The 15879-nt window shown below is 36.7% G+C and overlaps 1 protein-coding gene across 2 annotated transcripts; it reads left to right on the top strand.

Annotated features, from left to right (window-relative positions):
• The first annotated feature begins 861 nt into the window (after positions 1–861).
• Positions 862–14999, top strand: GNRHR (gonadotropin releasing hormone receptor). 2 transcript variants are annotated; one of them, XM_045881068.2, is made up of 3 exons: positions 862–1380; positions 11967–12183; positions 14605–14999. In XM_045881068.2, exons 1-3 carry the CDS (start codon positions 862–864, stop codon positions 14847–14849), a joined length of 981 nt encoding a protein of 326 aa, XP_045737024.1. In that variant the 3' UTR covers positions 14850–14999. The 2 variants fall into 2 exon arrangements, with proteins under 2 accessions (XP_045737024.1, XP_045737025.1); XM_045881069.1 differs by having other exon boundaries at positions 12092–12183; positions 14605–14632.
• The last annotated feature ends 880 nt before the right edge of the window (positions 15000–15879 follow it).

The raw sequence follows: 15879 nt of genomic DNA, 5'->3' as shown, positions 1-15879 counted from the left end.
CAAATATTCATATTATATATAGACATATATAAATGTGGGTACAGCATTTATACAGTATTGTCTCCAATATCTAGCTACCTTATGCAATAATGTGCAAAAATGGCAAGTATAATATTTAAACAATTATAAAAGCAAGGCAATAATAAAAAAGAGTTAATCATTTTTACTGCAGCCTAAGCATGGATAATCGGGCCATTTAGATCAATAGATAAATTTGAATGCAGACCAATTTGTATTAGATCAAATTAATTCTGTAAAGGTATTAATTAGATGTTTTGTGGAAGATGGTTTTAAATGAACATATTTGTCTAGTGTTTGAATGTACAGCAGTGTGTGATCGAAAGAGAAAAACAAATGTTTTTAAGAAATGAATTAATTTCTTAAAACAACAGATTTGAACTGGATTAAGTTCTTTTTTAGTATATTTCTTCAACTTCATTTTGTATCTGTTGGACAGAATAAGAACATTTAATAGTTTTTAGAAAATCTATTAAAGTTATGTAAATAGTAGCATGAGTGGATTTTAAATTCAGAATTAAGCTTCAGATGTTCTTCTCTACTTAGGAAAAATGTTGTGAAAATCAGGCCATCTGCTGAGGTACTACGGTTACATTTGGCCCTCAGAATGTGTTTGACATGCTCTGTTTTAGCACTCTGTTGGATTATTAGCCCGCAAAACAAGTTCACCTTGATCTTTTACATTAAACATAAAGTAGCTCAGGGACAAAATTTGACGTAAATCTAAACCTGTGATGTTTCCATCTAAAGAAGGCAGAAATAAAACAGAGTTTTGGGCTAGATTACGACAAAACATCACAAGTGCCAGAAACACAAGTCTTGAAGCTCTTTCGGTCAGGAAATATGGCAAGCGCCTCGGCTGAACAGAATCAAAATCACTGCTCAGCCATAAACCACAGCAACCCACTGATGCAGGGCAACCTCCCCACCCTGACCTTATCTGGAAAGATCCGAGTGACAGTTACTTTCTTCCTTTTTCTACTCTCTACAATTTTTAATGCTTCTTTCTTGTTGAAACTTCAGAAGTGGACTCAAAAGAAAGAGAAAGGGAGAAAGCTTTCGAGAATGAAGGTGCTTTTAAAACATCTGACCTTAGCCAACCTGGTGGAGACTCTGATTGTCATGCCACTGGATGGAATGTGGAACATTACAGTCCAATGGCGTGCTGGGGAGTTCCTCTGCAAAGTCCTCAGCTACCTGAAGCTTTTCTCCATGTACGCCCCAGCCTTCATGATGGTAGTGATCAGCCTGGACCGCTCCCTGGCCATCACGAGGCCTCTAGCTATGAAAAGCAATGGCAAGCTTGGGCAGTCCATGATTGGCTTGGCCTGGCTCCTCAGTGGTATCTTTGCTGGACCACAGGTAAACCATTATCATGAACTTGTTAGGATATGGCAATCACAGATTTCCTATCTCAACTTGACTACTGTATTGTATTATCGCATGTCAAAGGCAATATTGTATTATCTTTGAGAGCTTGGACTCAGGGAATTAGAGAGTAGAGTTTAATCCCGGTTCTGTTACCTTGAGCACATCTTTTAACCTCTCTGAGTTTCAGTTTCTTCATTTATAAAATGGAGGTAATGCCTACTTTACGCAGCTTTCATGAAGATTAGATGAACAATGTATTAAAGTGTCTAGCATAATCTCTGGTACATAGTAAATGCTCCTCAAAAAATGTAGCTATTGTCAAATTTGACCTCATCCCCATTTTATCCTTTCATCTAGTTTTCCATTCACTCTGACTGATATGGTAAATGGAGAGAATCTTGAGGAACTGTGAAATTTGCATAGGTAGAAAGTGCTTATAACTTGTCTCATTTGGGACTTCTTGAGCGGAAACTATTCTGTCACTGTTGCAACTTAGAATTATTCTCAACTAGTATGTTGTAGTGGGAAATCCTGGACTTTTGACATTTGAATATTTCTCTGAGATTGACTTGAGCTTATCTGGAGGTAGCCTAGACTGCAACAGGCTGTTAGCAAGATTAGGATTGTTGGTGTAGGCACAGGGCTTCTGGTACAGGCAGATATCGCTGCAGATTGTCCTCATCAGAGGCAACCTGATTAACTGAATCTGTCTTCTTCAGCAGTCATATCTCTGAAGAAAAGGACACATTCTTACAGATAACAAAGATCCTTCAATAACAGATAAAGAAGTTGTCCGTATGCTTGTAAATGTACTGTATGATGATGAACCTAGGGTTCAAGGATGTGTCAAGGGGTGACGTCCAAGTTAACCAGAATGTTTCAAAAACCAGCCTCTACAAATGGAAGTTATCTACACATTCTACATGAGCCAGGTGGTTAAAAACAAACAAACAAACAAAAACAAACAAACAAAAATCCTGCCATGCAGAACTCACTAAATATAGCAAAACACTAGGAAGTTGGATAACCAAATTTTCCCAACAATTCCTCACTTAAATGGAAAAACTAAAGTATTTTGATTTCCCTGGAGAAAAGCATAGTACAATGATTCTCACAGTGAATACACAAGAAGAGGTTTAGTAAATGTTTCTCTCAAAATGAGGTTATTTAGCTAAGGTTTATGCCTGAAGTTTTCCATTTTGTTTCTTTAAAGTGAGAGAGCTGCTTATTTATTGATTTTCTTAGGGAAGACAGGCTCTTCAGACTGAGTCAGATACTGATGAAACAAAGAAACAGCCCTCAAAGAAAATGTAATTCAGTTGTGGAGACAAAACTTATATAAAACTAATACAACTATATACTGAGCGCTTTTTTAAAGATTTTATTTATTTATTTGATGGAGAGAGAGAGCACAAGCAGGGGGAGAGGCAGAGGCAGTGGGAGAAGCAGACTCCCCACTGAGCAGGGAGCCTGATGTGGGACTTGATCCCAGGACCCTGAGATCATGACCTGAGCTGAAGGCACTTAACCGCCTGAGCCACCCAGGTGCCCCTATACTAAACAGTTTTAAAACCTATTACAAGTGTAAGAAGAAGAGATGAGTAAGAGTTGAAATGGGGAAGGAATGTTTTAAGGTTAAAGGTAGGATAATTTGAGTCTTTTAAGATGGATGGTATTTGGATGGAAAAAATAAGTCAAAGATCACATATATTTTTCAGCAAGAGTTGAAAAGTGTGATTAATTTTCACAGGAGACTTGTCTGGCTGAAGCAAAAGATTGAGAGGTAGGACTAGCAGGAAATCAGATTTGGTGGTTGCTCCCTTTTCTTCCACCTCATAGTGCACGATTTGTCATAAAACATCATGATTATGCATTTACTCGTCTTTGCCATTAAGGCATACACTCTTAAGTGATGGAGACTGTTATGCTCAACTTAATTAATACTCACAGTACCTAATAAGAAAACTAGCAAAAATAGAAATTTAAAAAGTTTGGATAATGTGATTTCTCTTCAGATCAAATAAATCCTTCACCTTCTCCTGAAACAACAAGTTTGGATGAGTGAATCAGTGAATGAGGGGTATGATGGACCTGTGTTATAGAAGACAGTGATAACCAGGGGAAATTCTGAAATTAACATGGGAGCCATAAATCCTCCATAAATCCTTTGTGAGTCCTGGGCAAGAGATAAAGTGACTTTTTAAGAAAAATACTATAAGAAAATTTACATAGACCCAAACAGATCCAAGAGACAGAGAAAGCTTTTCCAGCTTTTCTGGCAATGAGTTGATTAGGTTGGTGGCTAGGGCAGTCTCAAAGAAAATTGATTGTACGAGGGACATTTCAAACAAACAAACAAACAAACAAAACAAAGCTTGGCAACAAGTTGGATTTAGGGAGTTAATAACCAGAGGGTGTAAACTATAGCTCCAATATTTTTAAGCCAAGGAGTTTTAACAGTAAAACCATTGAAATAGGCAGGTAGGTTGAGAAAAGCAGTGTTTGTCTACCTGTTTGTTTTTCTGTTTGTTTTAAGGGGGAGGGAAGCCAGGCTCTGAAAAGAGATGAAAACATTTGCTTTAAGACATAATTCTACCGATATAAAGTCATTGTGTAAGTACAGGTATTTGGAAAGTAGTTGTTAAGTTGGGATACTGACGAAGTCTAAACAGAAGTAGAAATAGGTTAATTTGAGGGGCTAAGTTGGTTGAGTGTTCGACTCTTGATCTCAGGGTCATGGGATCAAGCCCCCCTTTGGGTCTCCGTGCTCAGCAGGGAGTCTGCTTGAGGGTTCTCTCCCTTTCCCTCTGCTCCTCCCCGCCCCCCTCCCCTGCCGCAATGCACACGCTCGTGCGTTCGCGCTCTCTCTCTAAAATAAGTAAATATTTTTTTTAAAAGAAAAGAAATAGGTCAATTTGTGATCGGCCTTTTGGCTAAGATCAAGTGTGATATTAACTGAAATGCAAACCAATAATGTCAGTCTCCTTTAAAGGACTGTCCCAGAGGCTATAAAAAATATATTGCTTTATTAATTCAATTATTTTCATCCAAATATATCACAGCAATAATAGAAAGATAGTGTCAAATACTTATTTATCTTGACGTAGTAAAAAGAAAATATAAAATTAAATTTGAATTGTTTAGGATGTTCATCTAATAGCCTGACCTCAAATACATTACTCTTCCTGAGAGATTTATGTGAATATGGGCCACAGAAAATGATGGTATTATTTTATGGTGAAACACATGACTCATCCTTACTTTCAGCAGCAGATTAAATTTATAAAGCACTTTACTGAAGTTTCCTGAAAAACCTCATTCTATGCAGTATGTAACAGCCATGTTACTATCCCCATCCCGCGTATCAGAGAAAGTACAAAGAGTACCTTTGAGAGCAATGGCGTACGAACCTTTCTGGCAGTAACCCAAAGTAAGAAACACATACCACATAGAGACTTTGCCTGTCTGTCTCTCACATACCAATAACTGAGAAAATTTTTCATAAAATATTCAACTGTGTTTCTTTTCATTTTTTAATGTTGATTGCAACTACCGATGGGTATAATCTGCAGTTCAGGGATGCCTGGGTGGCTCAGTCGGTTAAGCATCTGCCCTCGGCTCAGGTCATGATCCCAGGGTCCTGGTATCGAGTCCTGCATCGGGCTCCCTGCTCAGTGGGGAGTCTGCTTCTCCTTCTCCCTCTGCCTGCCACTCCCCTTGCTTGTGCTCTCTCTCTCTGACAAATAAAAAATAAATAAAACCTTAAAAAAAAAATCTGCAGTCTGAAGGGGTTCATTAACTTTCCCAATGTCACTTGGACTGTTGGACTCGTGTCTTTTTATTAAGTCCAGGTTTTCTTTTTTTTTTTTAAGATTTTATTTATTTATTTGACAAAGAGAGACACAGCGAGAGAGGGAACACAAGCAGGGGGAGCGGGAGAGGGAGAAGCAGGCCTCCCGCCGAGCAGGGAGCCTGATGTGGGACTCGATCCCAGAACCCTGGGATCACGACCTGAGCTGAAGGCAGTCGCTTAACCAACTGAGCCACCCAGGCGCCCAGTCCAGGTTTTCTTTTTATTAGAGCTCTCTGCTATCTCTCTGAATAAAAGAGGTTTTAATCCCATGACTAATGTTACACATACTTAATGGGAAAGATGAGAGATTGAAAGGGCTTCTTATTTCTAGACTGTGGCACACCACAAGTCCACCTCCTGCTTCATCATGCTCTCTGGATAAGCCCACTGACAAAGGTGCATCCTGTAGTGGACAATTCACATTATAAGGATGAGTTTAATCATCATCCTCTGGTGCGTATATTGATCATCTGTTACTTGAGTAATTCTATGATGGTTTGAGGATATATTTTCAGAAGTTTCAGCATAGCCTAGCTGAACTGTCAAACTTTTTCCTAGTAATGGAAGTTTTTAAAAAGCAAAAATTCTACCTGGAGCCCCAATAAATACATGAAACATATAAGTGGAGCTGTTTTTGCTGAAGAGGGATAAGGGAGGCCAGTCTTCTGCTTGGACATTCACTAGCCCTGCTCACGGTCTCTGAAGACCTTAGATCTCCCTGCAGCAAAGCTTGGAAGGCAACAGAATAGTAGAAACGGCATGAGTATTGGATTTAAACAAAGTTGGTTTTAAATCCCAATGCTGTCCCTTACTATCTCTGTGGCTCTGAGTAAATTACTTAACTAAACTTAAAAGAATAGTGGTGAAGAAATTGTAAAGAATAAGATACATAAAATCACCTAGTACAAGGCTTTATACTTAGACACTCCATTAATGTTCATTCCTTCCTCTCCTCCTGTTTTCATTCCTTTGTTCATAATAGAGTTTTTGAAGTCAGGAGGGAAAATAATAGGGAAATATGAGTATGAATATTAAATGATTCTTCAAGAGACAGCAAAGAGAATTGCTTACATGAAGATTGATTATTTCCAATTTCTCAAAATTATAGCATTCTGACTGATAAGTCAGTTTTGCCAAACTACCTCCTAGTTACCAGCCTATCCTACTCTTTCTGAAAGCTATATACACCAAAGCATAATAATTCAAGTCCTGAAGGTATTATCTATAACAGTAAAATAAGGTTGGAAGGAAGGAAAGAAGAGTGAGAGAGAAAGAGGGAAAGAAAGAGGGAGAAAAGAAAAAGAAAGGGGAGGGAAAGACAAAACATGACCCAAAAGAAAATCTGCCTTAAGACTATGTGTAGTTGGGCTGGTAAGTACATGCTGAGGAGAAAACATTTGCTGAATTAAGGGTGTTCATATCTTATCAAAAATCACACGGTTTCCAACAGCACTCATCTCCCACCACAAGAATCATTTGTGGAAGTTCACACCATTAGTTTATCTGTGATGATATGGAGCATTACATGCTGACAGCATTTAAATTCTGTCGCTAACCCGGGTTGGAAGGCAAGATATATGAGACATCCTTTAGTCTTTGGTGTAAAGATATGTGATCTGAAGATGTATAGAGGCTTGCCTTGACACACGGAATGCACTTGATTGGACTAGAATGTACTTCTGAACTTGACAAGCAGCTTAAATCCAATCAATTCCCATCACACGTGTACAATATGCCAAGAACTATACTGGAACATAGGAGTAGCATACTAATAACATAAATAACAACAATAAACATAAATAAATAAATAACAACAATGATGATGATAAATATTCATTTATGGAAGACATAAATATGTGTCAGGAATTGTGCTAAATCCTTCTGCATGCATTATTTCATGTAAGGCTCCCCAAAACCCTATATATTGTATACAGTTATTATCTTTACTTTATTCATACAGAAACTAAGGTTAAGAATGTTCTATAAAATGCCCAAGATTATAGTCTAGTAAGTGCAGATGTTAGTACATCCAGTTAACTCCATCCCCAGAGCGTTTAGCTACTACACTATATCACATTATGCAATATTCTCTATTTCTTTTTGTCCTGTAGAAGACTAGAGAAGGAAAAGGCAGGAAAGTCTTAAGTTGAGAAGAGATGTTTAAGAGCTATCAGGAAAAAATATATGGTAAATATTTATAAATATATAAATAAATACATAGGAATACACATTTATAAGTTGTGTGCCTTGAAAGTTTTATAATAATAATGGTTACAACTTTTACAGCGCTGTGTGCCAGGCATATTCTAAGTGCTTTGCAAGCATTAATTCATGTAATTGTCTTGACAACTCCTAGCAGTAAATACTATTAATATCTCCATTTTATAGAGGAAGAAACTGAAGCACATCATCTAAAGATAATTACCACTGGAAAAGATTAGGTGATAATGTAATTAGTCTGGGGTAAGGTGAGGGTTAAAAACAATACTCTAAGAAGCACCTGCAAATGACTCTAAAGAAGGAAAATAGATTGCTCTTGTTTATGGCAAAATAAAGCAAACACTGATGAGAACTGGGGCCAAGGATGAGAAAGGAGAAACCAAGAAATTAAAGAATTATAATCCAAGGACAAAAAACAAAACAATGGAAGTAAAGTGGGTCCCTATATTAATCACTCCAATGAACATGGTCCTGGAGCACAAAATAAGCTAGGTTCAGCTTATTCATGGGCAAGTAAGATTTCGAGTTACCATGACACTCTACTGTGTCACTCTTTAGAACTCACAACAGTCTTCCTTATGTGACAGGTGTCATATACACGCTATAGCTCCCCTACCAAATTTTAAATTCTCTGAGAGTAGGATATATCTGGTTCATCTTTTATGACAGAGAGCACCTAGTATAGTTTTTGACCAAGTAGTTGCTTTAACAATAAGCATTTGGAGTGCCTGGGTGGCTCAGCTGGTTATGAATCAGACTCTTGATTTCAGCTCAGGTCATGATCTCAAGGTCGACAGATAGAGCCTGTGAAGGGCTCTGTGCTCAGTGGGGAGTCTGCTTGAGATTCTCTCTCCCTCTCCCTTTGCCCATCCCCCACCCCCGTGCACATTCTCTCTCTCTCAAAACAAAGAAAAATAAGCATTTATTAAACAAAGATAACTATTAGCTCAAATCATGGCCCTATTTCAAAGTTATTTTATTGAAAGTTTCATCATTATGATTTAAAAACATGAAACATTAAAGTGAAAATGTGGCAGAGCAGTGCAAAACAGAAAGTCAAACTTGGGTCATCTGGGTCCAAGTATGATTGGGAAAATGGGGAGAGAAGTAGCTAAGGTTTTAAAGAAATACTAGATTCTCAGGTTCTTTGTGAAGTAACCCTTCCAAAGACTTCAACTCACAACATCTGTGGGGCCAAATTCAAAACTAAATTTTAAATAAGGTCAGGTTGAGGGGCGCCTGGGTGGCTCAGTCGTTAAGCGTCTGCCTTTGGCTCGGGTCATGATCCCAGGGTCCTGGGATCGAGCCCCGCATCGGGCTCCCTGCTCCGCGGGAAGCCTGCTTCTCCCTCTCCCACTCCCCCTGCTTGTGTTCCCTCTCTCACTGTGTCTCTCTCTCTGTCAAATAAATAAATAAAATCTTTAAAAAATAAATAAATAAGGTCAGGTTGCAAAAAAGTATGGAAAATTTAAAGGGTATAAATTTAAAGGTGTATAAATTTAAAGGGTTACTTTGTGATGTGGAAAAAGTTGGTCTGGATTGCAAAGTAGAATTAGCTGAATAGATCCTTTGAGTTTCTGAACTTTAAATTTGATTATATGATCTTTGGGCGCCCTCTAGTGGACTAATTTAAAAATACTATTTTGCCCTTGAAAAAAGATCTGAAACTGAAAATCAACATTTTGATTACAAATAAAAGATACAGCATTATATTTTATATTATGTTTACTATATTTTATTTATTGTTTATCATATTTATATTTTATTAAATTTTTCTACTCTACACGCAAAGAAAGTAAATATAGGGGTTTTTTTTAAAAGCACACTCTACTCCCATTCCAATACTGCAAAAAGGAAAGAAATCCTGGGCCTGTGGAATTAATTAAATTAAATTAAAATTTATTTATTCAACCAAAAACTTTAAAAAATAAATACTGTCCCTCATTTACTTAAAATTTTTTAAATCCTATAACATTTTGTTTGAATTTACTATTAGTTTTACAGTGCTTGGGCACTCTTACCTTTTGACTTTAATAATGCATCATAGTAAAATGAAGTTTCTCAGTGGAAAAGCTTAGAAATGACTGGATAAGAAGTGTGCTTGATAAATGGGGAAAGAATGAGTAAATGTCTACTAGAACTTTTTGAAAACTACTTGCAACATTTGTTTAATAGTTGATACAAGTTGTGATTTAAAGAAAAACATAATTTCACACTTAAAGAAAGTTTGCAAGAATCATACAAAGATTTCTGGAATACCTTTCCCTGGGCTTCCCCAAATATTAACATTTTACTGCATCTGTTTATTTGCTTCGTCTCCTATATACACTTTTTTTTTCTGAATTGTTTAAAAGTAAATTCAGATATGATGTCCCTTTTAATACTTCAATGTGTTTTTTCCGGCACATACTCACAGTACAGGTATCAAAATCAGGAAATTAGCACTGAAAAAATACTATTATTTAATCTATATAACTTATTCATATCTCACCAATTGTCCCAGTGATGTCCCTTTTAATAAGAGAAAATCCAAGATTATGCATTGGATTTAGCTGCCACATCTTGTTAGCCTCCTTTAAATTGGAACCATTCCTCAGCCTCTCTTTGTGTTTCATGACATTGACATTTTTGAAGAGTGCAGGCCACTTATTTTGTAGAATGCCCCTCTAGTTGAGTTTGTCTAATGTTTTCTCATGGTTAGATGTAGGTTATGTACTTTAAACAGAAATACCAAAGAAGTAATGGTGAGTACTTCTCAGTGCATTATAGGGAAGCAGCTGCTGTCCATTGGTCCCATTATTGGCAATGCTAATTTAATTATTCGGTTATTTCTCTACAGTCAAGTTATTAATTTTACTCTTCATAATGACCAAGTATCTTGAAGGTAGGTACTTACAAATTATGTAAATATCCTGCTTTCCTCAAACTTCACCCATGTTTTTACTATCCATTGATGATTCTTGCCTGAATCATTTATTATTACCATTTGGTAATCACTACTTTCATTATTCCTTATACATTTATTAGTTGGCTTTCTACAATAATAAAGAGTTTTTTTCCCCTCCCCATTTCTTTGTTGTTATTATTCTGTAATGTATATCAGCATGGACTTGTGGATTCTTCCTTTATTCAACAGTTAATCATTCCTTTTTATCAGGGCTTTGTTTTTTGGTTTGGGGGTTTTGTTGTCAATGCTGACACTGTCGCAGATTTTCTTTCAAGCTGGCTCCAGAGCTCTTCTGACATGCTCCACTATTCTTTTAGTACTTCCTGGCTTTTTGGCACAAGCTGTTCCAAGCACATATTGTAGTTTGCCTGTGACCCCCTTGGGACTCACCCACTTCTCCAATGAGCTCTGGCTCCTTTTGGTAGAGAATGGTCTTTAGAAAACAAGACCTGGTACGAGAGTGCTGGATGTGCTTACTGCCAGTAGGATGTCATTGTTCCTACGCTCCCAGCAGACAGAGCTAGAACCTAAGTACACACCCACAGACACACACATGCACACATGCATGGAAATCTACATGGAGATTTTCCTTACTCTTTTTCTGCAGGTGTATAGCACTCCATTGTGTGGTCCACCGGATTTTATTCAGCTACTGTTCTATGAATTGGTATTTACATTATTTTCAATGTTTTTCAATTACAAACAATGCACCAATGAATAACTTTGTGCCTATGTATTTTCATATAATGGAAGTAGGAGTGTATCTTCAGAGTAAATTCCTAGATATCAGATTGCTGGGTCAAAAGTAAATGCAGATGTAGTTATGCTACTTATTGCCAAATTCTTCTCCATAGGGGTTGTGCCAATTTGCATTCCTACTAGCAATGTGGGAGAGTATTTTTTCCCCACAACCTGGCCATGAGAGTTTGTTGCTATTTTTCATTTTTGCCAATCTTGAGAGCAAAAAAATGTCATTTCAGTGTAGTCTTAATTGGCATTTTATTACGAATGAGGTTGAACATCTCTTCACATGCCGAAGGGCACTGCTGTATCTTTTTTTTGTGAATGGTCTATTCATGTCTTTTGACCATTTTAATGGGGTTTTCTGTCTCAAAAGTAGAATTTAAATATGTATCTTGGGGGCACATTCTGACTGTTAGACACAGTTTTGGGTGCTGCAGATATAATGATAGACAAAATCACTTGCAAAAACCTAACTCAGCCTAATTGCATCTGAAATTGAAATACGAACAGTGTTTAAATCCTTGGTTGATTTTCTGCTAGGTTGAAATAATTCCCCAAAAAATCCAAAATCCTATAGATCCATTCACATTGCCCAAACATATTTTGAGTAAAGATCCACTTACAACTTTTCACTGAAGCACCAAAGGGATAATATCAAGGCGCTGAGCTGTCGCTTTGGGCAACGTGTTCAAAGGCCTGCAGAATACAGAAGGAAAAAGCTTTCAAGAAAACATGCAAATACTGTTTGAAAAAAAGTAACGCCATTTTTCAGTTTGTTTGTTTGTTTTGTTTGTTTTTTCTTTTCTCATACAGTTATATATCTTCAGGATGATCCACTTAGCAGATAGCTCTGGACAGACAGGTTTCTCTCAGTGTGTAACACACTGCAGTTTTCCACGATGGTGGCATCAAGCCTTTTATAACTTCTTCACCTTCAGCTGCCTCTTCATCATCCCTCTTCTCATCACGTTAATCTGCAATGCAAAAATCATCCTCACCCTAACACGGGTCCTTCATCAGGGTCCCCACGGTATGTATGCCTTAGATTCGGTGTTAATTATGGGTAAGCAGGTTTTACAACAGCAATATTCAACGCAGAGTGTCATGTACTAGGTGCCAGGTACTATTCTAAGCAGTTTGCATATTTAATATTCACAGTAACTCCATGAGGTAATACTTTTATTATACCTCTACTATCCCCAGTTTACAGATGAGGCAATTTGGTATCTCCCAATGTTCCAAATTTGTACCATGAAATTAAAAACGAAAGAACAGTTTTACCTCATGTTACCCAGTAGGAGCATCAGCAAAGTGCTCCTGCTGGGCCCACCACAACACTATACGAAACACCTGATTTCCAGAATATCGCAAAGCACAGCTTGTTGAATGGTAGTCAAGAGACTCATTAAAGTTAAGCTGTTCCATTTCACACTCAAATCCCCTATTCCACACAACGTAACTGTGCACGTGTGTGTGTGCGCGTGTGTTGGTGTGAGAAATACTGTTGAATACGTCATTGACTCTTTCATCTGAATCTTCACAGCTGTGGTTGTGCCTTTTTTTGCTTCCGTAAGCTGGTGCAACCTCGAAAACTAAAATTTATGAATTTGCAAAGTAAATATGTCTACGTTGGCATGACACCCAAAAGACATGTTACCAATGGCATGGCACAGAAGTTATACAGGGTACAACTTAACAGGAAAATCATCTTATTTACTGTAGTGTGATTACTCTCAGCAGATACTTTCTCAAGGAGATAATTATGGCACCGTCCTATAATTGATACTTGGGCAGTTCCCAGAACAAAATGGTATTTAATACTTTTTAAGAAGTATACTGCAAAAACATTTGCCCTCAAAATCTTACCCCAGAGAAAGTCAGTTCTATAAGGGATATCTAAGAAGGGCACATGGAGAATAAGAAGATAGACCCCAAATAGGGATTAATCTGAAAAAACGTGAGCTAGGCAGAAGAGAGAATCAAAACAGAAGAGGCAAGGAGCAATAGTTAAATATTACTAAGACAGATTTAGTTAATTAATCTTTTCTTTATTCAACCAATATGTATTAACTACTCAATATTGCTGGAAATGGTGATAGATGAGGATACTGTGGTGAATAAAACAGCCCAGTAACTATCCCACTTTCATGGAGTCTATAGTCTAGAAGAAGATGGTAAAACAGTAAACCAGTAATGAAATGTGATATCTCAAAATAGGTGGAACGACAATTATGTTACAGGAGGTTCAACATTTTTTCAGATTCAGCCCCTGTGCTAAGCCAAAATGCTTTTTTAAATGTGTTCATTCCTATTGATTGCTTTCTTACTTATGTCATTAAAGTTTACAGATATTGAGGATTAAATGAAATAATGTGTGAAAAGAACAAGACACATAGCAAGGTACACAGTAAATGATAATTAGGTTTGTATGACAGAAATCTACAACTAATCTGTACTCAATAAATTACTGATTTTAACATTGCTAGTCAAAAATTAATTTTATAATTAAAATATCATACATGTAAATCTTTTCCTCCATGTTTCCACTCTTTCGTGATCAATGAGTAAGAAGTTGCAAAATGGCTACTTCTGAAAAGCATGATCTATTTCCCTCAGAAAAAAATATGGCATGTGAAGGGTATTTTTTATTTTAAAATAGCAGTTCTGGATTATGAAATACAAGAACAGATTTTAGGTACTTTAAAACTGCAGTTAAGAACTACGTGCTAAATGTCATGCAAGCTGCCTGTTAGAGTCCACATTTCCATTAAACTCCAGTGAATTTACACACACACACACACACAGAGCCCACATACACCACATATTTAACAAACACATGCACATACCACACATACACCACGCACACACATACATGTGAACTTTAAATGATTTACTGATATGAAAAGGGAAATTGTTTTGAATACCATAGAGAGAAGCACATGGTTGAGAAAGATAAATTTGGACAACACTCTTTCATCCATGGGTGATTCTCATCATCCTCACTGTCAGAGATACTCAGATAGTAAGTATAGTTCTGTGTAAACACATAATCGAATTCAGCTCAACTTTAGTCTACTCTCTTAAATTTATGTTTTAAAAGTTTGAGTACCCACACATTTCAAATCCAAATTAATTCGGTGAAAATTTATTTTTAAGAGCACTGTCATCTTTAATCTTCTCTATTCATTATATGACATAGTGGAAAACTTGGAACATTCATATCCTTTACAAACAAATTTTCATTATTAAAAATTATTAAAAATAATGGAAATTTGTTCCTGTTCCACTAATTAGTTTTAATTAGTGACCCTTCCTTTTTGTCCATTTTAGTTTTGTAATAAAACTGGTCTTTATTTTTTTAATTTTATTTTATTATGTTATATTAGTCATCATACATTACATCATTAGTAAAACTGGTCTTTAAACACCTACTTTTTTCTCTATCTAACAGAGTTACAACTGAATCAATCCAAGAATAATATACCAAGAGCTCGGCTGAGGACCCTAAAGATGACAGTTGCATTTGCCACCTCATTTACTATCTGCTGGACCCCCTACTATGTCCTAGGAATTTGGTACTGGTTTGATCCTGAAATGTTAAACAGGGTGTCAGATCCAGTAAATCACTTCTTCTTTCTTTTTGCTCTTTTAAATCCATGCTTTGATCCCCTTATATATGGATATTTCTCTCTGTAATTGATAGACAATGTAGAAAGTCATACAAAGAAGAGCAAGGTAGTGAATTTCATCAAATGGGAATAAGAAACACAAAGGTGGCAGCACATTTACATACAAACAAAACAGAGTTTAAGTTTATATTAATGTCCTTCTTTTAAAATCACATTGTCAGAGGGCGCCTGGGTGGCTCAGTCGGTTAAGCGACTGCCTTCGGCTCAGGTCATGATCCTGGGGTCCCGGGATCGAGTCCCACATCGGGCTCCCTGCTCGGCAGGGAGCCTGCTTCTCCCTCTGACCCTCCCCCCTCTCATGCGCTCTCTCTCTCTCTCATTCTGTCTCAAATAAATAAATAAAATCTTAAAAAAAAATAAATAAAATAAAATAAAAAATAAAATCACATTGTCAGAAACTCAATTGCAAATTTAAAAAAATACAAACACAAAGAAAAAGAAAATTCAAGAAAAATAATAAAATATTCCCTCATAATCATAAACTTCTGAATTAATGTGTGCCCTTTCTGGGCTCCTATAACACATTACATAGGTTTCTTATCACTTTCTCCTTGTCTATTAATGTATAAATATTTAAAACAGCCATGGCCTAAGGCAAAGAGATTCCAAAAAGTAAGGCTGAGAAACCATAACACAGTCTTAACCTAGGCATGCCTTTGAGAGTTTTTTCCCAAGGGGCTTAGCAGCAATTATATCTTATGCTACAATAATATCTAAAGCACAGAGTGAGTATTTCCTCTACCCATAAGATCAATCTTCCCTCCTCTGGTTAAAAAATAATACAATGAATCTAATTTTTTTTTTAATTTCAAAAGCATTCTGAAGTTTGAAGTATTCAGCAACCAACTCACCATCCATTCCATCGTAGTTCTCCTTCATCCCAGTCTTTATATGGAACAGCGTGAAGTGCCTTCATAAAAAGGGGAGGCGTAGAGGGATTAGTATTTGGACAGGGATTAGAACATTCTTCTATGCTGCATAGTCAATGGAGTCTGTGGTAATTAACTGTAGTAATAACATTGTTTTTAAATATAATC

Source organism: Mirounga angustirostris, unplaced genomic scaffold, assembly GCF_029215605.1.
Source record: "Mirounga angustirostris isolate CCGP_5_RB_7025 unplaced genomic scaffold, mMirAng1.0.hap1 SCAF_2, whole genome shotgun sequence".
NCBI lineage: Eukaryota > Metazoa > Chordata > Mammalia > Carnivora > Phocidae > Mirounga > Mirounga angustirostris.
Note: the sequence above shows the minus strand (reverse complement) of the source record. Positions and strands in the feature narration are given on the sequence as shown.

Excerpts from the sequence above, each read along its gene's own strand:
- GNRHR (XM_045881068.2), top strand. The coding sequence starts at position 862 with ATGGCAAGCGCCTCGGCTGAACAGAATCAAAATCACTGCTCAGCCATA. Across the intron at positions 1,381-11,966 it reads GTATCTTTGCTGGACCACAG|TTATATATCTTCAGGATGAT; the intron begins GTAAACCATTAT and ends TTTCTCATACAG. Across the intron at positions 12,184-14,604 it reads CCTTCATCAGGGTCCCCACG|AGTTACAACTGAATCAATCC; the intron begins GTATGTATGCCT and ends TCTATCTAACAG.